Source organism: Bos mutus, chromosome 4 (genome assembly GCF_027580195.1).
Source record: "Bos mutus isolate GX-2022 chromosome 4, NWIPB_WYAK_1.1, whole genome shotgun sequence".
Lineage (NCBI taxonomy): Eukaryota > Metazoa > Chordata > Mammalia > Artiodactyla > Bovidae > Bos > Bos mutus.
In genome coordinates this window covers 72,365,270-72,390,083 of record NC_091620.1, presented here as the reverse complement: position 1 = coordinate 72,390,083, position 24,814 = coordinate 72,365,270, and the positions used below count along the sequence as shown (strand labels likewise).

At 46.5% G+C, this 24,814-nt stretch overlaps 1 protein-coding gene and 1 non-coding gene across 8 annotated transcripts in view; one reads left to right on the top strand and one right to left on the bottom strand.

The window, feature by feature from the left end:
• Positions 1 to 24,814, bottom strand: part of ATXN7L1 (ataxin 7 like 1) — a 254,909-nt gene that overhangs the window by 11,666 nt on the left and 218,429 nt on the right. For all 7 annotated transcript variants that reach the window (XM_005901437.2, XM_070369633.1, XM_070369635.1 and 4 more), the window contains 5 exons: positions 17,991 to 18,274; positions 14,716 to 14,798; positions 13,584 to 13,840; positions 4,155 to 4,350; positions 462 to 583 (listed from right to left, as the gene is read on the bottom strand). In XM_005901437.2, coding sequence (XP_005901499.1) covers positions 462 to 583; positions 4,155 to 4,350; positions 13,584 to 13,840; positions 14,716 to 14,798; positions 17,991 to 18,274 — 942 coding nt within the window. The remainder of the gene's footprint in view (positions 1 to 461; positions 584 to 4,154; positions 4,351 to 13,583; positions 13,841 to 14,715; positions 14,799 to 17,990; positions 18,275 to 24,814) is intronic.
• TRNAR-UCU (transfer RNA arginine (anticodon UCU)) lies at positions 13,080 to 13,152 on the top strand. Its single transcript has one exon. It is a non-coding gene; the product is annotated as a tRNA-Arg (tRNA).

The window sequence follows — 24,814 nt, the reverse complement described above, 5'->3', positions numbered from 1 at the left end:
CCTGGATCTGCCCTGTTGGCCACGCTGTGTAGTTTTTCATAGGACATTAAACAATTACAAATTGGTCAATAACGATTACGAAAGTTTCAGTATCCATATCTAGCATTAACATTACAAACAGAAGGATATTCTTAATATCATTAGATAGTCTTAGTTACGGCAAAAAAGGCCCTTTGTTAAATAAACAAGGTCTTATCTAATACCTTTCCATTTAGTTAGAAGATTACCAACACAAAAGTCATCTCCAAAGAAGATAAAACATACCACACATCGTAGTTGTCTCTGAAAAACTACAGGCAAGCCACCAAGAGGGGCTGACGTTCAGGAATTGATCATGAATTCTGATTTCAGAATCATTTCATTCAATAAAAAAGCCAACTAGGGACATTCATTTAAAAAACTGGGCTCAGAGGGTTGTGGGGCAGCTCAAATCTCATATTGCACAAAAACTGCTTACTTACTTCCACATCTGTGAATTCAAGTGTTTTTCTACCATGGAGTTTAGTGCGACTCGAAAACGATCCCATCTTCTATCAAACACATAGTACCCTCGTCCCATGAGGCGACTCCCAAATGAGCAAAACTGTGAGGGGAAAAAACCACATTTTAAACTTGGATTACAGGTTAATACGCTAATACAAGCCACACAGAGACAAATAACATTTACATAAAAACACACAGGGGTATAGTTTTCCTCAAAATAAAGAAGCAAATAGTACCGAAGCCAAAAATATTTCTGTGTGAGCTCCCAGATTTTCTGCAGAACTTCACAGGGTGAGTCAACAATAGTGACATTCAATCGTCTGTGGCACTGAGGGTTACCTTCTCCATCCGGGGACTGAGCCAGCACTTTCAGTTGAAAAAATAAACAAACCAACAGCAACAGTAGCCAGGACACTTTTTCAGCACCATGGGCCGGTCATATCAGCCATCTTCTCAAGGAAGCTGGGCTCCCCTGCTTCCCATCACAGGAATGGCAACAGCTGGTTCTAAGGTTCTCCTGTTGACAGATCATACCTTTCCCATCTGTTGTCAACAGAGCCACTTCCCTTCCAGCTGGGCTGAACCCCTTCCTCTCCTGGTGTCAGCCTCATCTCCCCTCCCATTAGCACTGCCAGGCTGCCTGGGACATGGCCACTGCCGCTGAGCTCTCTGCTGCTGCTTCTCTGGGCTGTGTCCAGTTCTCCCCTCCCTCAGAGCCTGAACGAAGACTCACCTTCCAGTCACCTTTCTCTGACTTACCTTGCCACTCTGAACTCCCACAAACCCCTATACACACTTCAGTACCTTCCACCTGGGAACAGCTATGTGGCTGTTCTGTGTGACATTGAATGCTTCTGTGGCGGTCTTGATGACTGCAAGTGTCTAAAGGCCACAGACCCCCACTCCTTCTTACTCCTCAGTATGAGGCTAGTAGGGATTTAGGCTAAAGGATGGACTATAGAGATAAGGTCCTACACAAAGTGTTCAGAGTGAACTCACACTTTGAACACAGGGCTGAAACATGAGCAGTTAGACGGTTAATAAATGTCATTTGATGATGATGTTAGGACACCCAGAAGGCCAGCAGACAGAAATGCAAGAAGGTGACATTTGGCTGGTCAGAGCTCAGGCAAGTTTGCAAGTGACTCTATAACTCAAATGCAGCTCCTCTCCCTCCCCCAGGCCTCTCCCGGCAGCTCCCTGGCCTCCGTCCCAGACACAGTGCTGGGCTGGCACTCATTCCACAAACGCTTCCTGGAACCAGTCTTTGGAACAGTTCTCAGGAGGAAATGCAAGACCTTCCCTTTGTTTTGTTTCTGCTTATGTTTGGGGGTTGGTGGGCGGGGGTTGCACTAAAATCTTGCCACCCATCAAATCTGGTATTCCTGATGAAAAACTCTTTTCCGCACATTAAGTGCTTACTGGCCAAGCCAGAAAACATACAAAGGGAGTTCTCCCACATGGAAGCTGGTCCCCAACAGAATATAGGCACTGGTCCAGGTCCAGACATCTTTTCTTCCTTCGTCTCCTTGCTAAAGACACCCCAAACGAGGGTTCATTACAAAAACTGATTTAATGTATCAGTTGGCCATGAAAGAAAGGACAAAGCAAAGAAACAAATCCATGGCCTTTCCATTTAAATCAGCAAAACATGAAGGGCACACAAATCTGCCAGGCTCCGAGTTGAGCTAATCCACTGTAGCTTGGCATCATGTCATTTGGACAGAGATCTTGATGTGCTCCAGAGTCTGGCCTTCTGGTAGAGAGCCCTGTCTCACTTTCAGACTTGGAAGCTGGAGGCCTCTTAACTGTCTGTGCTACCTATGTCTCTAGTTCGATAGAGATGCAAGGCTCAGCGCCCCAGAGGCTCCTGTTCTTGATCGCATACGGTGCCCCAGGCAGGGCTGTAGCTCCTTGAGGCATGGGCCACTGTGGCAGACTCTACTAGTTGCCAAGCTCATCAACTGCCATCTCACCCCTAGCTCTCCCTGTTTTTTCCTGGCTAAGAGAAGCATGTTTTTGTTCCGATATCTGGCATGGAGCAGTGAGCAGGAAAGGTGGGTTTCTTCCCAGAACCCTGGGATGAATCATGGCTGGGATCATCCTGTGTGCTGTTTTAGTTGCTAAGTCATGTCTGACTCTTTGCGACCCCATGGACTGTAGCCTGCCAGGCTCCTCTGTCCATGGGATTCTCCAGGTAAAAACACTGGAATGGGTTAGCATTTCCTTCTCCAGGGGATGTTCCTGACCCAGGGATCAAACCCGCATTTCCTGCATTGGCAAGCATTTTCTTTACCACTGAACCAAATAGGAAGCCCCATCCTGTGTTCCTACAAGCCTATCCTCTGCCACTGATTGGTATAGGGGTGGGCATGTGACCTACTTCTGGTGGGTGGAAGGGAAGGTCTGCTGGGAGGGCTCATAGGAACATCTTCTTCCCTAAGAAATGACATAAGAGCATCTTAGAGGAAGACTCCCTTCCTGTTGGTCCCTTTCCCCACTTTGTAGAATGCGACTTGGTGAAGATGTGACATTGGAGCTGGAGCCAACATATCCAAACCGTGCATGAAAGGCAAAAAGGGTTGGGGAATTCTCCCTCAGCAATATGACATTGAAGAGATGCAGAAACAAGCCTGGAACCACTCATCTCTAGAATTCTTGCTATATGAGACAAGTAAATGGTTGATGTGCATAATCAGTATGAGTTGAGTTTTCTATTACTGACAGAGGCATTCTTAACTGTCCCTGTTTCTATACTAGCCAAGAGGTTAAGTCTCAAGCTGTTAGTGAAGCACACCGGTAGAAGTGGGGAGGGAGTCCCTCTCTTGATGCAGGGTTGATTTCACCTACACAGTCCATGAGATCCCGGGACAGTCAGTGCTAACCTTGAAGGCTTCATGCTGGGACCAGAGCAAAGCAGCTATAGGGTCCCATGTTTCTGGCCTCCCTGAAATGAGGTCTGTTGATGGTAGCACCAGGCATTCCTTTTTTAAGTGCTCAGAGGGCCAACACAAACAAGCTTCCAGCTGATGCTTCCTTATACCTCCCACCTGGATTTCAACGATCTTCGGAATTGTTAAAGTGGACTCTTCCAAGGAACTGGGGAGAAACTGACCTTTTCATTAACCTGCTATCATGCTGACATGAAATGCTTCCTTCTTTCCTACACACACACACACACACACACACACACACACACGAGTTTTGTGCCATATGGTCACACCTACTAAGAACAATATAACTCAGAACCAACAGGGAAGAAAACCAGCCAGGGCTGGCACCTGGCACATTGCTCAGACAGACGGTTCCCAAAGCAGGTGAGCCAGACTGATTCTTGAAATCAGAGGCTGCCTTTCAGATGGGCAAGGCAGGAAGGTCAGCTCCCCAGTGCTCTTCTATGAACACCGTTTCTCAAGCATTATCACTTCAAGGTGCACCATAAATACTCAAGTGTTTAAAGGATTATGATCAGCTGGGTGCCCTTACCTTTCCTTCTGTGATATTCAAGGGGATTTCTAAGGCAATCACTCAACCTCAGGGAAAGCCCTTTCAAAAAAACACTGTCCTGGAGGCCTCTGCTTAGGAAGGGTGCTATCGGAGGACATAGCCCCCTGAACACCACATAGCACAGGGAGAAAGAAATGCCCGGATGGAAACAGAAGGAGGCCTACCGCAAGAGGTCTGGGGTGGTGGGTGGAGAAATGACAGTCTAATAACTTCTCGGATTCATCGGTTCCATCCATCTCCCCTTCATCACTTGACAGTCGGCTGGCGAGGTCACTTCCAACAGGGGGCAGAGGGGGTTCCGGAGTGTAGCCACTGTGATTTGAAGACGTGCTGCTGCTTATGCTATTTGCAGATGATGGTCTAAGGGCAAGAGAAAGCAAACAGAATAAACTTTTCTGAGGGAAAGAGACCCACCCAGTTTCACGGAGCTAAGAATCAGAGCGATTAGCCTTCCCGATACATTAAGGAAGGCAGGTCGATGACAGACCTGCACAAGGAGAAATTTCAGGCTGAGAGGGGAGGCAGCAGCCAGCTCTCTACACGATCGGGTGGAGCTGAGACTGCCCTGCCTGAATGCCGGCACCAGGGAAAACTCCAACAAGGTAAGCGGAACAGAAAATACAAAAAACAAACTCGTGTGGCAGAGAATTAATTCAACTTAAAACTAGTCATCTATGAATTCAGTGACAACTATTCATTCATTTGCATGTAAGGAATTTACACTTGCCCTGCAGTTGCTTCTCTCTGAAAGCAGACCGCGATGGGAAGATCAACCGGATAAACAAGCTCAAATCAGTCAACAAAATGTCAGTGATGATGAAAGACAGCCTTACAAACAGAGCTACTGAACTACGACTTTATGACATTGTTACCATACCTACATGAAAAAATGTTTTGTCCCAGATAGGACCACAATTTCCTCACTGGAAGCCAAGCCTGTTTTTTAATATCAAGTCATATGGAGTTTAATTGTATCTTCTGAGGGTGAATGTTTCCATTTAATTTTTGACAAGCCACTAGACCCACAGATTGGCATGGCTGACTCAACAGTAGGTGTTGAAGAAATATGTTTCTCAATGAAGGAGTGAATTAATTCCATGTGTATAAACAATCCAACAGATCTCACCCCAGTCATGGCTAAGCTTATAGAAAAGCAGTGTCACAGTAAGAGGCAGTATCAAGGCTTTCTAAGCAGTGAACAAAAGAAAACACACCTCCGCATTAGGAGAAGAGTCAGAAGAATGGTCATAGCTAGTTGTTAGTTGTTTTGATTGATCAGGGAGAAAAAGTTTTAGAGAAGAAAAAAAAAAAATCAGGATTTTTTTTTTTAATGTGGACCATTGTTAAAGACTTTATTGAATTTGTTACAATATTGCTTCTGTTTTACGTTTTGGTTTTTTGGCTGTGAGGCAGGTGGGTGGGAATCTTAGCTCCTGCATGACCAGGGAATGAACCCAGAGTTCCTGCATTGGAAGGCAAAGTGTTAACCACTGGACTGCCAGGGAAATCCTCAGGATCTTCAAAAAAAACAAAGAAAGGTTTTCTGCATTCTGTTTTGAAAGCTACCCCTTCAAGTAACATGAAGGGGCTTTTACTCACATACCTCTCTTCTCTCCCTCATTTTCACCTTGGACACTGTGTTGTTTTGAAATCTTTCTAGGTGTCAAATACCTGAGTTCCAACCAGATCCCCAAAGCACAGTCACATAAAAACAAAGCCACAAAGGTGGAAAAAAAATTGATAGATGGATGGATAAATAAAACATGGTATATCCACACAATGGAATATTAGTTAAGTCTCAAAAGGGAAGGAAATTCTGGTATATGCTACAGCATGGATGAACCTTGAAGACATTACACTAAGTGAAATAAGCCAGTCACAAAAGACAACTACTGTATGATTCCACTTAAACAAGGTATCTAGAACAGTGAAGTTCAAGGCAGAAAGTAGAACGGTGGTTATACCAGGTGCTGGGAATGGGGACTTAAGTGTTTAATGGTACAGAGTTTCAGGACTGAATGATGAAAAAGTTCTGGAGATGCATGGTAGTGATGGCTGCACCACAAGGTCCTCAATGCCACTAAAAAAGATTTTTCTTTGCAAAGAAAAGCTGGTTTCCATCTTCATCTGGACCTTGTTTCTTCTGGATGTGCTGCAGCCATCTTGCTACAGACTTTGAAGATGGAGCCAAAAGATTGAAGAGGGTGGAATAAAAGGGCAGAGAAGGACAGCCAAACCCTGATCTCTGGGGACTGGTGCCCTTTCACCTCTGGACTTCCTGTCACCAGCAGTAAGAAATTTCCTAATTACTGAAGTGGTTAGTAAGCAAGGTTTTTTCTTACTTGCACTTGAAGTGTCCCAACAAGTGTGAAAAAGGGATTTTAACCTGTTTTTAGGACACAGACTGTAGCTGGAGAATGTTAACGGATGGGAAAGGAGCTGATCTATCACAGAACCCTGATAAGCAGGGCACCGTGAGCAGCTAGAGCTGCAAAAGTCACAGATGAGGTGAGGACTGAACACAGCAGGAGAGCTGAAAGGCTTGATATTTGGTTGTGGGACCCACAGGTCATCATTGCTACCTCACATAGCCAGATGACTTAGCACTGCTCCAGCTGCCCGTTCCCCTACCTGCCCGCTCCCCCTCCAATCAACAGAGAAAATGAACTGAGATTCCAGACAGGGGGCCACCAGCAGAGACTAGGAGGGAGCACAGGGCTAGAAAAAGGGGGACTAGGGGCTGTCCCTGGTCAGAGACTTAACTGGCACTCCCCTGCCCAGCACATCAGTAGGCAGGATTCTTCCCTTGGGAAACTTACTGGCCGCAGAGAAAACGCTTCCATACTTCGCATAAATATCAACAAAAGGCTGACTGGTGAGTGATGACCTTATGATTGACAGTCCCACACACAGACCTCCAATCAGCTTATTAGAGTCTTTCTTTTAAAATGAATGGTTAGAAATCACCAAACATTCCTGAAACACTCTCCAACGTTAGGCTGACCAACCAAATATCAAGCACATAAACACATACATGAAACAAACCTGGGGGAAATGAAGATAAGGGAGGAAAAGAAAGAAAACTAAGAAGCCTATCTTCAGATATTAGAATGGTATCACTTCTGCAAAAGATGGTATCTTGTAGGATATTATAAGAAGCAATCAGATAAAAAGAATTGGATCCTGGTGACTTCCTTGGCAGTCCAATGGAATCCACACTTAAGAACTTGATCCACAGTTAAGAATCCACGCTTCCACTGCAGAGGGCAATGTTCCCCTAGTCAGGGAACTAGGGTCCTGCATGTCACATGGTGCCATCAAAAAAAGAAAGAAAAAGTAAAAATCACAACCAGATCCTAAAATTTAACAAGTAAATCATAAATTATTTAATATACAGTTTTAAAGATAAAGTAAAAAAAAGTCTTTTAGGCAGTGAAAAAAAGTCTTTTAGACAGTGGGACAAGAGATTGGGAGACAACAGGAGAAAAGGGTAAGAGAACGAAAAGATCAGAGCAAAAGCTCCAACACCTCAGTAACAGAAGGTTAAAGAGAATAAAGCTAACAGTAGGGATAAAATTATTTAGGATGTAATAGAAGATATCCCAGAAACAGGTGTTTCCAGATTTAAAGGATCTACTGAGTACCCAGTACAATGAATGAAAAAAGACCTATATCAAGGGGGATCCCTGGGAACTTTCAGAGCCCCATGCTTCAGAAATCAAAAATGGAATCAGAATGATACAGAACTTCTCAATAAAAATCTTTGATGCCAAAAGTCAATCAAAGACTGCTCTCAAAATTCTGTAGGGAAATAGTTTTCAACCCACTTATATATTCAGGGAGATGATCAATTAAGTGTGAGAGTAGAATAAAAACATTTTCAGGTATATAAGGATTCTAAAAACTGACTTCCCATGTCCTTTTTCACAGGAAGCTAATGGAGAAAACACTTCATCAAATAAAGGAGCAAACAAAGAGAGGAGGCAGCACGGGGCCCCAGGAAAAAGGTGCTCTAACATAGAGAGGGTAAAGTGAGCTCCAGGATGGCAGAAATTACTGTTTTTCACTCTCTGTTAGGACTATTTGGTTTTTAAACAACATGTCTATATTCAGTTCAGTTACTCAGTCATGTCTGGCTCTTTTCGACTCCATGAACTGTAGCATGGCGGGTTCCCTGTCCATCATCAGCTCTCAGAGCTTGCTCAAACTCATGGCCATCAAGTCGGTGATGCCATCAAACCATCTCATCCTCTGTTGTCCCCTTCTTCTCCTGGCTTCAATCTTTCCCAACAGCAGGGTCTTTCCAATGAGTCAGCTCTTCGCATCAGGTGGCCAAAGTTTTGGAGTTTCAGCTTTAGCATCAGTCCTTCCAATGAATATTCAGGACTGATTTCCTTTAGGATGGACTAGTTTGATCTTTGTGTACTCCAAGGGACTCTCAAGAGTCTTCTCCAACACCAAAAAATTAAGTTTCATCAAGAAAAAAAAAATCTGGGGGCTCTTGTGGTAGTCTAGTTGTTAAGAATCCGCCTACCAATGCAGGGGACACAGGTTTGATCCCTGGTCAGGGAAGATCCCACATGCCGAGGAGCAACTAAGCCCCTCAAGTCACAACTGCTGAACCTACATGCCGCAACTACTGAAGCTGTCACGCCTAGAGCCCATGCTCAGCAACAAGAGAAGCCCTGGCTTGCTGTGACTACAGAAAGCGTCTGGACGCAACAAAGACCCAGCGCAGCCAAAAATAAAATAAATAAAATTAAAGAGTTAACAATTAAAAAAAATATATACATTTCTAAAAAGAAAAAAACCCATTTTTAATGGTTGAAACACTCAATAGTAAGTTCTGGGACTTCCCTGATGGTCCAGGGGTTAAACCTCCATGCTTGGACTGCAGGAAGCATAGGTTTGATCCTTGGTCAGGGAACTAAGATTCCACATGCCATGCAGCATGGCCAAAAAGGAAAAAAAAATAAATACTAAATTCCAGTTGCCAGACAAAAGAGAGGAGGCGAAGGAAGGAGAATCATGGGGATTCATGGAGCATGAAAACTGCAAGTTCCAGAGCAGAAGCAGCTCTGAGAGCAAAGAGAGACATGAAGGAAGGATGCCAGGCATATGTGTGCACATGTATGAAGAAGGGGCTCTGAACCTTTTCCTTTTCAGGCCTGAGTCACGCAGGGCACCCTCCAGCAATGATGGAGTGGTGGATGCTTTCAAGACCTCCTTCCAGCTCCGACTGCTGCCCTCCAGGGTGGGACTTGGAGGGATGGGATGTGCTGGAAGCAGCCTGTGTCTCTGAAAAGCCAAGGGTTGGTGAGGGTGACTGGGAACAGGGCTACTGGCCCTGAGAAAGTGTGGGAAAAGTCTTGCAAGTGTGTTAAACTGCTGTCCAACCCTTCTTCCTCAGCACTACATCACACCTTCCCTCTCCATTTACCAGTCTGGTCTAAAGACAGTGCAAATGATGATGGTCCCTGTCCAATTCCCCTCAGGGAAGCTTAAAGTCCCTACCCCCACCACTCTGAGGAAGCGCGAGCATCAATCGAGTGCTTTGGGGAAGAGCACAAAGGAAACTGACCTTAACTGAGTCCCTAGTGGTAAAGAATCAGCCTGACAATGTAGGAGACACAAGAGATGCAGGTTCGATACCTGGGTCAGGAAGATCCCCTGGAGCAGGAAATGACAATTCATCCAGTATTCTTGCCTGGAAAATTCCACGGACAGAGGAGCCTGGTGGGCTACAGTCCATGGGGTCACAACAACGAGTGGGACACAACTGAGCACACACACACACATATGTGTAGGCATGTCACATATATTTTCTCATCAGAGCTACCCACTGCCTTAGGTGTGTGTAACTATGACCTACATTTCTCAGATGAGGACACTGGTTGCCAAGCTAATAAAAAGTGGAAATGAGACTGGTCTGTCTGTTTGACTTTAAAGCCCGAACTACTGAGAAATGGGTAGGAAAAGCCCAGGGATAAACCTAAGTCGAGGAGAGAAACGGTTTCCACTTTGGTGATTATACTATCAATGAGTCACGAACTGAAGTAGCTTTCACTGCAGACTCACCTCTGCCCCCTCTCAGGTTTTTAGGACCTTCTGCCTCTTTCCCCGCTGCCTTCGTCAGTCTGAGATTCATTGGTGTTTGCCATTTTATACTTTAGGGTGAGATGTGTGTTCATCTATGAGACAGAGGGGAAGGTGCCCAGACCTTGTCAGCACTGACCTCCACAGCTGACCTTTCCTCCCCTCCTGGGGGCCAGAGCCTGGCTTGTTAGAGCCCAGCTCGACCCTCTGCACCTCCCACTGCCTTTCCAAAGAGTCCTGATGGCTTTGGTTGGCCTGGTTATCCATAGCCCTTGGGCCCTGTGGGGAAAGCAAGGTGTTCCCTTCGAGTTGGGGGCAAGAAAGCAGAGCATATAGGTATGTTATCCAAGGGCCCCCAGGTTGAAGGACAGAGGCCAGGAGGATGGGTGAATGGAAACCAGGTCACACCTAGGCCTTCACTGGCTCCCACTGCTTTCCCACTGACTACCATGGCCCTTCCTACCAGCTACCGTCAACTGAGTGCTTATTATGAGCTTGATACTCTCACTTAATTTTCCTTAGCTCCATTTGGCAGATGAGCAGTTTGAGGCCAGAGAGGCTGAGAGACATGACCACGTTCATTTAGTTAGCAGACAAGGAGCTGATCCTTGCACTTCCAATCCTATTCCAACCCGTGCTAGTTGACTTTTACTTTTCTAATCCTAGGCTCAAGTTCCTCTTTTAGAAACCCCTTACAAGAATGGGTTGCAATTCAAAAATATGAGAACTGGAATATTTTCAAGGTTACCAAAATGATATTTAAGAAGTAAATGTTACATAGTTAGCATTTCCTACAAGAGAAATTCACAATTGGGAAGGTATTACCATAATTCCACTCACGAGTCATTCTTTGGGTCAATTATAGATAATGAATCCAATTGAAATATCTATTATATCATCAGTATGAGGGAAATAATGGTTTTAAGTCTTATGTGAGTACATTAATTTCTGATCATGCCTTTTCGATCTCTGATAGCATGGGGTCTTGTTTGAACCTAAAACAATCGAAAGAGAACGTTATTTTCCACTAGTTCACCCCTGAGTCTTCTGGTGCCTTGAAAAGCATCCTCAAAAACTATTCTCTTACCAACATTTGTAACGTGCTCCTTGGCCTCCCTGTCCCTTTCAGAGACATTCTTTTTGCTGATTAACCTCACCCTCTCTCTTTCTTCTGTTTCTCTAAAAGAAAATAAACACCTGGCATTTCTCTATTGACAAATATTCCCCTGAAAATTACAAAAAAGGGACAGAAAGAAGCAGCTCTTAAGGTCGCCTGTTTTCATTTTTTAACGGCTGTCCCTGGTTTCACTGCTCAGCCAGGTACCACTGCTTGGGTGTGAAGTGCCTGCATTAGTCAAAATCAATGGAGCAATGTATAATAAAAGAGAATTTTCAGGGGCTTCCCTGGTGGCTCAGTGGTAAAGAATCTGCCTGCCAGTGCAGGAGACGGGTTTGATCCCTGGTCCAGGAAGATCCCACATGCCATGGAGCACTAAGTCTGTGTTCCGCAACTATTAGCCTGTGCCATAGAGCCTGGGAATTGCAATTACTGAAGCCCGCAGAGCCTGCAGCCCGTGCTCCACAATAAAGGAAGCCACCACGATGAGAACCCCACACGCCGCAACTAGAGAGTAGCCTTCGTCCGCTACAGCTAGAGAAAAGCCCGCGCAGCACTGAAGACCCAGCACAGCCAGAAATAAGTAATAAAATAAATACAAAGTGGGGTTCCCCGAAGTTCTCAGTGAATCCGAGGTGATCCCTTGGATGGGCAGTGGGTTCTGGGTACACGTGTGATGAAAGCAGGGCTGAGACGGCTTCAGGTGGAGGCAGGTTTGCTTTTATATCAGGTATATTTTATGGGGATAAAATAGTTCCATTGCCACCAAGAAGTGTGAAAGCTAGTGTATACAGAACTGAAGCCCTGTCCAGAAGTTTGGAGCAGAACTGTCTCCTAGACTCTAAAGCAGGGGCAATCTCCTTCACCAACATCTGGCATTACAGTGAGAAGTCATCATAAAAGGATCTTGCAAAATGAGGGGTGGGAAGGAAAGTGGCAAGTAAATGGATGATGACAATGGCTCGACAGTGGTTATGACGATGGGGATGTGTGGGTGCTGACTCTGTCTGACTGCATCTCCCCAGATGTCTGAGGCTAAGGTTGGTGATTCCAGAGGAGGCCTCTGGCTGTCAAACTGGTCAGGTTTGCGCCAAAGTGGAAGGCACAAGACATCCTGGTAGGTCAGTAACAATTGTCATCAAATATTTGCTTTTACTTTAAAAATAAATTCTATCCTCTTCTTCTATAACTCTATTCTCTTCATGCCTGCTTGCTGACTGGACAACTACTCTTTGAGACTCACAGTGTGTGCATTAAAAATCATCAGAGGCTATCAGTATCTACACTTACATTGTATTATTAATGCTTCCCTTTTATGATGTTGTGGATATTTGCGTCTTATCTTCTGAACTCTAAATTCTTAAAAAGCAAGATCTAGTTTCACTAATCTCTGTGCCCCTGCCTGAGAGTACCTAACACAGTACCTTGCTTATGGAGCAAGCGCTCAAATATTTCTCAAAGAGGGTTCCCAGTCTTATCACCTGGAAATTGTCTGTGGCTCAATACGGTACTCCACTGCCTGTCAAAGCACACACATGTGGATCTTAAATCACTCTAAATCCAAGTGGGTTTTTCTTTTCTTTTCTTTTTTTTTAAAAACTGAAGTATAGTTGACTTACAATGTTGTACCCACTGTTTTCTATTCTTTCATTTCCTCCCAGGACAACCAAATAAAATCTCAAAGAAGTAGCTGAGCTTTCTTGGTGTGAAGGGAAATTTAAGGACAGACATCTCCATCATACCAAATTTCCCTCTACCCTGACCACTGGAGAGTTGTGGGGAAAATTCACAAAATATTGTAACAAATGGGCTCTGCTGCTGTGCTGACTCCCCTCCCCTCCACAAGGCTTCCCTCTAATCTAAAAACCCAGGGATTTCCCTGGTAGTCCAGTGGTTAAAACTCTGTGCTTCTAATGCAGGGGGCACAGGTTCAATCCCTGGTCAGGGAACTAAGACCCCACCTGCTGCACAGTGTGGCCAATAGATAAATAAATTAAAAAAAAAAAAAAGCCAAACCAAACAACCTCCAACCTGGAAGTTGCCTGATGGCTGAGCGTCACTTTCAGGTATTTATTTACAGCTGACTCTTGCTCTGTGAAAACACATGCTGTCGGATTTGGGTCTGTTATGAGGTATGACAATGATGGCAACGATGACTACAGTGAGCATGACAATGGTGACAGCAATAAAATCCACCGGACACTACGTGGCAGACGCTGGACTGAGCCCCTCACACCCATTCTCTCATTTCAAGTTCACAACTGCCTCACTAGGTAGGACCACGATGACTCCCATTTCACAGGTGATCAGACCACACTCGAATCAAGCAGGCAGTCACTGACCATGGACTCAAGGCTTCCATCGCCGAGGGGGGACTTACCGAGGAAGCACAGAGTTGGGTGGCCTGGATTTTGCAGGGGATGCGACTTTAGGTTCTGGGCCCGAGCTCCCTGAAGGTCCCGGCAGTGAGTCCTGCGCCGGCCCGGGGGGATTGGGAAGTACTTCCCTTGCCGAAGTCAGGAGATGCTCTTTATCTTTAACTTCTTTTTCCCGGGACTTGGCTTTGTGTTCCGCCAGGAGGAGGTCAAATTGCTTCTTCCGGCCTGGGACTGCCCTCCGATGGCTTAGTGAGTGAGTCTAAGGAGAAGAGAGATGGAAAGCACAGCCTCTTTGATCAGCACATAAACCTGCTTCCCCAGGCCCTCCATTTCAGAAACTGCAATTCATGGGAATTTAGAGGTGCTTGAAAAGTCAACTTCAAGGCAACAGCTCCTGTTCTGCGGCTGGGAAGAGGCAGAGACCACACAAAACGCAACCGTGCCCTACGCTCCTGGCGTTAAGGAGCCAAAGCTTCCTCCGAAAAATGGCCAAAGATGACGAGCTTCAGCGCTGAACCCCTGAGGACCTCCCTGACGACAGGCACCGGTGAGGGCGCGCTGGAGTTAATCCAGGTGCAGGTGGGAGGCTCGCTTTGGCCCAGACACACAGAGACACCAAGCAGAGAGGGCCACGGCCTCCATCCCAAGAGGCACTAGCAGTTCAGTATGAAATACGGGGCTGGGGGCTACCCACGGGCGGCCGCTTCGGGTCAGCTGTCCCCCGGCCACCCCGGTGCGGCCGGATCAGGGGCGCGGCGGCTCGTCCTCCCCTCTGGGGCTGCCTTTCAGGGCGCTGCCGCCGCCGCCGCCGCCGCTGCGTGCTGCTCCTGCATACATTAAAACGTAGCAGGGTTTAGAACCGCCTGTGAGTGCCTATAAATACAATTTACTGTCTGGCCTCACAAGTAACAGGGGAAGCCTATTTTTTTTTTTTTTTTTTTCCTTCTTAAAAAGCCAGCCAGCTTGAGGCAGGCACTCTGCTACCATGGAAGAGAAGAAAGCATTTCCCTTACAAAGAGCAGCTGGGGGTCGTGTCGAGGCTCCACACCCTGCCGTGTGCAGAGAGTGGCATGCAAACATTTCGACAAAGGCCCCAGCGAGAGCAGGAAGTATTTTTTATGGAAAGAGAAATACCTTGCAGGTGAGGGATCTTGTGCAAGGTTTCTTTGTCTCGGGATCCAATACTCCACAGTGTTTATTTGGGTCAAATTCTCTCTCTGGTTTAAGAAACAAACAAAAAATATAAGAAAAAAGGAGACTAAATAGGATTTGGCATTAAGACTACATTAAAAAAAAAAATGCACATTTGCACCAACAAGTGAGACATTGTCAGGCAATCTGTTTTGTTTTTTTCCCTCCAACCGGCTGCTAAAATGCTTCCAGAACCGCTGGGGGAAGATGGCGCTTCTCTCTGAACCCAAGAGTTCCCACGTCCAGCTTTGGTGGGGATGTGGTAGGGATGGGAATGCATAAGGGGAGAGGGCGGGTGGGCAGCAGAGGGAAAGGAGCCACGTGGTTCTCAGGCTTTATTTCACTCCAAACATCTCCCCAGGCACCTCTGGGCAAAGCTGGCTGCAGACGGGGCAGAGCCACCGGAAGGCCCTGGGGCCACTTTCTCCCCTGGGGTAGCTCCGGGAATACATCACTCTCCCCACACTGCCCTGCTTTCCTAATAGTTTGAGCCATTTGAGTGGGAAATTATTCCTTGACATGTCAGTGTGACCTGCCTCTCTCATGCTTTGGAAAGTCCTCAGCACAAGGCCTTCCATGCAGCCTTGCTGACTGGATTTCCCTGATTCAGGAACATGTAGACAGGGGCAGGTGTGGGCTTTACTCTGAGGCTGAACCTGCAGGTGTAGAGAGGTCAGGGCCTGCTGGCCTCACCGTTGCTCTGCCCCAGCCTGGAGCCTGGTGCTCCAGAAGGGAATGAGCCGGGCAAGCAGTCCCCTCGGCACAAAGGATGGTTGAGGGAAGCAGGCTTTCCCCAGCTCCTGCCTTCCCACTGGAGTCCTGATGGCCCCTGTCGAGGTGACTTCTAGGGAACCTACTCTTTTTATGCTCATTTTGGATCCTTCTTCCTTCTGGGCTACAAAAATGTTCTCCTCCCCTAGAAAATGGAGGGTTGTGAGAGAACCTCTTAAAGACACTGTAAGCTTTATAGTTCTACCTCTTGATGGCCCGTGCCATTTCCAGAAGACACCCAGCAAACACCTGAGTCCTGCAGGGCAGGAATGACACGGTTCTTCTGGGCATTCACAGAGATGGGCAGCAGTGCAGGTGGGTGGGGAGGTGGATGGGCAGGTGGAGGGGCATGTATAAACTTGGTGGCATGTCCCCTTCAGGGCCTCCTATGGCTGCAAGCTATAAAGAGGTTACCTTGCCTGAAAAACTGTCTGAACTTGCTGGAGTAAAATCCGACCATAAAAAATGAATGCATTCTATTTTTAAAAGAAGGTTTGGGAGCTGTGGGATGGTTGCAACAGTGGTGATGACGATGTTTGCAATAAAACCATTCTCATATCCAAGACAGATTTCCTGCTTGGCTATCAAAATGCATCCTGCCCCTTTCTTTTGCTTTTGTCTTCTTTTCTTAAGCTTCATTTTTTAAGAAGAGAAAACTGTTAGGCCTGGAGATGTTTGCTTCTTATGAGCCCTCTCTGCCCACCGAGGAGGGTCTGGGCGCCAGGCCCCAGGCCGCCTGGTGCGAGTTCTTTCCCTTGGACCTGGTGGAGTCAGCCCCGTGCCCAGATCCACACCAGCACTCGTGTTGGCCTGGAACTGAACAGGTTGTTTGGCTGGGGGCAGGAGCTGGCTGCCAAATGTGAAAGCGAGAGAGAAATAAGCAAAAGACCCAATGAGACAAAACCACCAAAAAATGCAAAACCAACAAACACACACAAAAAATCCCCAAACAACTTCAGATTAAGGTGCCGGCTGGAAGCCACAGTCATGCTTCTGCCAGGACGAGGGAGCCCAGCCTCACTGCACCCAGACAGATCCAGCAGCTCGTTCAGGGATGCCACCTCCTCTGCAGAGTGACAGTGACCTTTCTCTGCAGGAAGAGAGCTGGGTGCAGGGGCTCTGTCCACACAGAGAGGCCCCCACCCTCAAAGACAGTGCCAGGCTCTGCCTTTCTTGTGGGACAGTGGGTGAAAAGGGCATGGAGAGATTTTTCAGGGTAATATAACTGTATCATTTGAATCCTTTGGGCACAAGATACTTTTCAGACCCAAACTTTTAAAAAGTTACAGACATAAGAGAAAACCTGAAATACAGATAAATACAAAGTAAAAAATAAAAATGACCCACAATTCTTGGGGGCACTTAGGAATTATGCTCATGCCAGAGGACACAGCTTCTCTTTCACAGGGCAGTTTTCTCTGTATGGTGAACCCTTGAATAACTTGGGTGTGGACTGTGCACAGATATTTTTCAGTAGTATATATACTGCAGTACTACACAACTGGAGGTTGGTTGAACCTGTGAATATAGAGGAACCACATACACAGAAGATCTACTAGAAATCATATGGGGATTTTCAACTGCGTAGAGGGCTGGCACCCCTAATCCCTGCGTTGTTCAAGGGGCAACTATATTTTTCTTTCTTCTGGTTAACATCTAATAAATGGCCAGGGTGTGTGAAGAACTTATAAAATTTATAGCTTTTCTTGATCTTTTGGAGAAAGTAAAACTGCCAGATTTCCTTTCATAACAAACCCAAAGCAAATACCATCCACTTGGGGGACCCAAGGGCCAACCACTGACTTAAGGACTGGCCATGTGCACCTTTCTGGGTACCTCCTGAGTGCCTACTCTGACAACCAAGTAGATTGCAGAGAGACCCCTCAGCACCCATCCTGCTATGCCAGTCTAAGTGTTCCCAAGTGGGAATTCCAATCTGCTTATGTGGGAAAGGCATTTGTAGCCCCAGACCACAGAATGAACCTGGAAACCAGTGAGACCAAAGGATGGAGATGGGCTGACAGCACCAATGTGACCGCCCCAAGCCTGCCCTGAGCTACCGGGAGATATCACAGTGGGCTGTCCAAATCTGCAGCCCTGAGACTTTGCAGAATCTAGGGACGATTTATCCTGTCAGAGCGAGGACAAAACCCTCTGAATCCACAGAGTGCTATGGGTGTGCAGAGCTCCCCGCCTTGGGAAAACCAGGATAACTCCTGCTAAGTGCTGAGCTAACTCAGCCCAGCCATCATCAATCTGGCCCGGGATTAAGAGAATAAGTTCTCCCCTGCATTTTGAGATGGGAGTTCCTATTTGTAGGTAAACTCCATGTTCCCCTTAAAATGAAACAGACCTGCTCAATTATAAGATCGCATCACTCCCTAGTTCTGGACGCAACTCAGCTGTAGTCTGATCATGAGCCAGACTCAAAGAATACAGACACGTACCTGAAAGTCTCCTGTAAGGCTTGTTGTTGTTTTTGGTGCCGTTTTGGTGTTTCTTGTCTATGGTGGTAGACAAAATTCCTTTGCCATTTAAGATCTTCTCTGGGGAAGGTGGCACTGACTTGGACATCAAGACCGGCTTAATGACAGGTGGGGTGGAGACGGCAGAGGATGAGGTGGAGCAGGAGGGGACCGCAGGAGTGGTCGTAGAGTTCATTTTGACATTGGCACCATCTGCCTTCACTAGGTTAGGAATTTTCTCTAAACTGACTACGGGAACCGGAACACTGAAAAATAAATGAACAAACACACACACAATTGCCTTCTTTGATACATCTGGTCTGCTGAGAAGATATCCCTGCTTATCATTATCAGGACACTTCCTTATCACTTATTTATACTCCTCCTATAAGCGAGCAGCAGGATTCCAGTTTTGATGGGAGGGAGATGCATGCCTCAGAAAAGACCGACGGCGATGTGAGGTTGGCATGGTGCCAGGGATGGCATCAGTGCTGACTGATTACCTCCTGGATCAGTTGTCCCCATAGATCCTGTCGCTCCCCCATTCCTCAGTCCCCTTTGTCAGCAGTCTCCAAGACAGCACCTTGGGCAGAACAGGGTGCCTGCTGTGAAGCTCAGGAAGCAGTACAGTCTGTCCCTGAAGACGGTGTGCCATGGAGCCGCGTGCTGAATCACGCCCCCTCCCCCGCTGCTCGGCTAGTCTCCCACCCAGGCGACCGGGCCTGACATCTACTCAGCTTGGAGTGCTGACAGGCTCACAGTACATGGAGGCAGGGCTGTAGGCCAGCGGGCCATGCTCCACGCTGTCAGAGGACTCCTGGATCACTCATGTCCCAGGGATGGGCTGCCATGGAACATTATCTAATATTCCATTTTAGGCAGCTAGTTATGTAAATAGGCAATTCTCAAGGCTGGCAGGTGAGAGGATGAATTTTAAGAAGACAGAGCACAAAGGTATATGTTTGCTCTTTAGAATCTGTCACTCTAGCCCTGCTTCCCTGCCATTTCTCCTGTAATGGATATGCATTTGATTTCTGTGCATTTCATGCTGGAAGACCCTGTGTCTAGGGGGTGGTGGAGGACTCCATCTCCGGGTCTGAAAGGATGAGACGAGATGAGTAAGCTTTGCTTTGGTTCTTGAACTAGATTCCCTTTCCTCCTTGCAGGAGGGTGGAATGCAAACATTTCAGCACCCTCAAGTCATCCCTGAGCTGAGAGTGCAGCCGACTTAGCTCTCTGAATGCCAAATGGGCTAAACTAGGGCTCAGACATGCCTGCAGACAATGAAGGGCATGAAAGACACGCTGGTTTTGCAGGGGAGGAGTTTTATCTGTCCTCACGGCTGGCTGGTTCTCCCTTCTCCAAGATTCATTCACAGATCATTTCTTTGATCAATTTGTTCATGAAATTATTTCAGCAACCCCCTCAGCCCTTGTTGTTGTTGCTAGCCCTTGCCCCTTTCCTGACTTTGAAACAGGATCCCGGATGTTATTTATAGGCCTTTGCCAGTGAGAAGGGCACTCAGTGGTGGAGCACACTGCTCCCAAACCTCAGACTTCACCCCAAGACCACGTGCTTTCTAGGCATGGGGTGGGACCTCAAGCCCCACGTAAGGGGAAACTGCAACAGCAATTTTAAGTAAGATACCAAGTTACTGACAGTTCTGTCTTTGATCAGTGTCTCAATCACTGAGATAAAGCTACACTGCCACCACTTTCTAGTTAATGGCAATTCTCAAAGCACTCATCCTATGGCTGAAGAACAGCACAAGAAGCCCTTGAAAAGTCAACACACTAAGAAGCTGCAAAAGAGATTGCCTGGTGAAATTAGGGCTGCATTCCTGACTTCTTCTGAATGGTAAAATACGCAGTGCTACAATGGCACCCCACTCCAGTACGCCTGGAAAATCCCATGGGCAAAGGAGCCTGGTAGGCTGCAGTCCATGGGGTCGCCAGAGTCGGACACAACTGAGTGACTTCACTTTCACTTTTCACTTTCATGCATTGGAGAAGGAAATGGCAACCCACTCCAGTGTTCTTGCCTGGAGAATCCCAGGGACGGGGGAGCCTGGTGGGCTGCCGTCTCTGGGGTCGCACAGAGTCGGACACGACTGAAGTGACTTAGCAGCATGGGATACTAAATTCTTCCAGGCTCGTTCCTTCACTCAATTTTAAAAGGTACAAATTACAGACAGCAGGGTGGTGAAGAGGTATTTGTACACCATGTTCTTAGCAGCATTATTCATAATGGCCAAAAGGTGGAAGCAACCGTAATGTCCACTGATGGATGAATGGATAAACAAAATGTGGTAGATACATAAAGTGGAATACTATTCAGCCTTAGAAAGAAAGGAAATTCTGACACATGGATGAAGGTTGATGACACTATGCTAAATGGAATAAGCAAGTCAAAAAGATTACTACTCCATGATTCCAATTGTACAAGGCACCTAGAGTTCAAGTTCATGGAGACTGAAAGTAGAATGGTAGTTGCAGGGGAGCTGTGGTTTAGTGGGTACTAAGTTGCAGTTCTGCAAGCCTTTTTACACTTAACACTTAACACTCCTGAACTATACATTAAACATGGTTAAGATGGGAAATTTTGTTATGTGTGTTTCACTGTAGTTTAAAAAATTTTAAACGCATAAACTAGGGGAAAAAAAATCCCACAAATTATAAAACTCATGTAGCTTATTCTCCAATATCCTGATTTAAAAAATATATAAGCCTCTGCTTAGAAAGCTCTTGTTGATTTATTTGTCACCCTTGTTCTAACTTGTTGACTTCTACTTCTTTAGAAAAAAGGGAAACTTGAAGTGTTGACATGCACACATGGACTCGTAGCCAGGTGAGAAGATTTTCTAGCACATGAGTGGCCTCCTCCCATATACTTCCCTGTGAAGCCAAGTGAGTTCAGGAAAGGAAACGCAGACCTTCACGTTTCAGACCCACTCTTGTCTCATGATGGGACAAGAGTGAGTACTCCCGAGATGATATCAGGATAGAATGATCCAGAGCAACTGTACCAACTGAAATAAACATAAAAAAGGAGTCAAGCGGTCCTCAGATGCTCATAGCACAGTCTGCATTTCTTCCCTGAAGTCACCATCTAGCTCCAGTGAGCCCCATAAGGCAGCCACGCGAGCACACGTGCGCCAGGTCGAGCCACTGGAACAATGACAGGCCGGCAAGTGCGTGTGACTGATCTCCTAATTTGAGACTTTCTCCACTACGTGAGCGTGGTCCACTCACATCCTCTACTGCCAGCACTTCCAGAACTCCAGCTGGACTTCAACCCCAGTGCCCAGAGACAGGATGTGAAACTAACACCCATCAGTAAAAAGAAGGGAAGACTGATATGCGGTCCTCTGGGATTGGAATGGGGAGATGTTAGTGAAGAAAATCCGATAAAAAATGTTTCAAAGAGCTCTAAAGACCAGATGAGTCAGTAAGGAACAGAGCCACTAAGTAAATACTCCTGAAGTCATGTAAGTTGCCACTTGGCAGCAGAAAGAGAAGGGAGATTGAGTTGATGGGATAGGAACGCTAAGGTTGTCCGCTAGCTAATGGAGAAGGGCTACAGACAGAGAGGAGGAGAGCCTGAGGACCATCCCTGATCCTTTTCTCTGTATTACCCCTTCTTTCCCCAAAGGCTCTGAGCTTTCCCTTCAAGGCAACCTGCTTCTTGCCTGAGCTGAGATGGCACTTCTGCCGGGAATTAAGAGAAGACTGGGAGGCAGTCAGCTCAGTGATGATGGGAAGGGTCAAATACATCCTCAGAGGAAATGAGAGAGCAAAAAGAGAGAGAGAAGTATAGATCCTTCCTAGTTAACCTCACCAGTCTCATTCCAGCATAAATGCCATCCATCAGTCCAGCCATTCAGTCTCCTTTCTTCAGTCCTATTGACAACAGCCCCCAGATCCCAAATGGATGAACAAAGAGGGAAATGATTGCAAGATGGTGGCTCCCAATCTTGAAAACCAACTCCAAAGTTTCCATCTTTTCTCAGTCCTGGCTAACATAAGACTCTACAGACAGCCCCAGGTCCTGTTTCATATACATACAGACCCCTGCATGTGTGAGGAGGGCCACTGCCTGGGCACTGTCATCTCAGGACTATCTTCTCCTTTCTCTCACTGTCCCCTTTTTCTCACTCCCCTCACTCCTTTGCCATCACCTCTCCCAGCCAATAAACACAGTGTTCCAGCCCTAGGCAACAGACCCTGAATAACAGGTTCACTTTTTTTTCATCTGGAAAGAAGTCAAAAGATTCTGATCCCTGCCGTCATTGTTTGGGCATCTCTTCCCTTTTCTGTGTCAAACATAGGCCCTCCAACACCTTCGTGCTAGGAGTTGGGTGGGGTGGAGGGTTGGCAGTACCCAAATGACTGACTAAGCAATTTATTAGTCTGTTTGCTTGGCTCTCCCTAAGGTTAACCAAAGCCCCTCAAGTTCCTTCCCTTTCAGTCTTAAGGTGTGCACTTACACACTTCCCCAGGTCTCACAATTAGTTGCATTTATCAGTTCACTACGTCCTTTCTTTGAGGAGCAATGTTTGAAAGGGAAGGATGAGTCCCTGCTCTTTCCCTGCTGCTTTCATAATGCCTGTTTTGTTCGCTTGGGATGAACTCTTTCAGGGAGCTCAGGGCTGCAGCTGGTCCCCCTGCTGTGTCTACTACTACTGGGAGCACTTATCTCCTTGTTATCTCGGCATCTCTCTCTCAGCTCCCTAGAAGGGATCCCATAGCCGAGAACAGTCCTCCCTTAGCTTCCTTGCTGGCTGTACCGGTGCTGCTTCAGCTGCCTGTGTCTGCTTCCTGGGTACCTGGCCTGTCTGAATTTACCTTTCTGGACCAAGGAGGGTCCTCAGACTTTAAGAAAAATGGTTCTCCTGGCCCTGAGTAGATTCCTCTCCCTGCCCAGTGATGTCTGCAAAAGAGCAGAGGTGGAGAATCTTCTCATGCCATTTCAAGGGCCACCAACGTGTCACAGGGCCAGCTGCTCTCCTGCCAGCTCTGCTTTCTTGGTAATCATGATTTATCCTTTCATCATCAACAGATAAGCCTTGTAAGAATGGTTTAGAAAATCTTTAGGCCTGCAGAAATCTTTGCCAGCCCTGCTCCACTTAGCAGCACAGGGGAAAGATGGATTTGACAGGCAGGAGCCTGAGGACATAGGGTATTCGTGCTGTGGGTTACATGTCTGATGAGAGCTCTCAGCTGTCTATTTCTCCCCACCAAGTCCTTCAACAAAGACCCATGAACCTGTGCTTCTGGCCTGGCAGAATTCTGAGGATCTCTGATTTACTGGCCAATCCTTGAAAGGGTCATCTCACCCAGCCTCTTGTCTTCCAAGCAGGGACAGTAGGTAAGTCATCCCAAGTCAAGAGGAACTGACCCTATTTCAAAAGGTCTGCAGAAAAGGAATTCTATTTGGTTCTCTTGGATACATTTGGGGGGTTGCTATCAGGACATGATGTCATATTTAGATTTTTTAAATTGAAGAAATAGGTGGGACATTCTTGAAGTCTGAAAGTCAGGCAATCACTAAGAATCAGCCTACATAACAGAGCTATAAAGTCTTGCCTTGGTATAACAGACACAGGAGGAGCTACATAAACCCTGGTGCATGAATACATAGTATTTTTTTTCAATCTGGAAAAAGACTGGGAAAACTTTCAGAAAGCCAATTTGAAATACCTTAAGCAAAAAAGAAAACAGGGTAGTCAACCACTGAGCACAGGATATAAGGAAATCTACCAGATTAATCTAATATTATTTTGTGGCTGAGTGTCAAGGCCTGGCGGGCAGAGAGGAAGCACCAGGCGTAATCTCTCCTGGCCTCTGCAGTTTCGGAGGCCCTCCCACATAACACACCCTCCGTAAGCTGGAAAAATGTAGTCAGATCACACAGCTGTTGAGGATGAGGGACCCTAGCAGCCGAGGTGAAAAAAGATTGGTTAGTAAGATTTTGTGCCGGCCCAAAGCAGTACCTAGTGGAACTCAGAGGCACCCATTGCTGGCCAAGAAGATTAGAACATCTTCATCAGTGACTTGGGTGATGGGCCGAGACCTTGTCCATCAGTTGAGGGCAGAGCAGATTAGTCGTTGGGAAGAATGATGTGGGATTTTCCCTTAGGAGGTGGGGAGAAATGAACAAGCTGATTTTGACAAATTGTAAATGTAGCCAGAGACAAGTGAGATCAAATCAGGGAGGACAAGTAGGGCTGAACTGGGCGTCTGTGCCTTATCACCATTCTAATGAAGTCACAGAACGTGGAGGATGTTGCAACAGAGTTTAGAATAATAGTTAGGAACATAGGCTTTGAAATCAGACAATCCTAGATCTGAATCCTGCCTTTTCTATTGCTAGATGCATTCTGGTGGGAAAGCCATCTGAATTCTGTGGGCATTAGAAGAAGGGTAGCCGGCCTGGAAAGCTGGCTTTTGTGCCTCCTTGCCTCCTCATTGGGACATCCTCGAGGGCAATGCCCAGTTAGGCATATGAGGCTGCCTTGCCTGGTTCATCTCAAAACCTCACTATTCAGGCCTCAGTTTCCTTATCAGTAAAATGAAGGTCATGATAGATATCTGAAGTGATTAACTGAGATAATATGTATAAAATGCTTAGCTTAGTCCCTGGGCACATAGTTGACCCTCAATAAACTGTAGCTAAAACAAGAAGGAGAGACACCACCCCCACGGACCCTGATGCTTCTGGGGTATATGTCTGTGTGCGAGTCGTTGTCACCGTCAGAACTTTTTATCCTCTTGAGTCTTCTGGTCCCACAATGGAGGGAGCGGGTG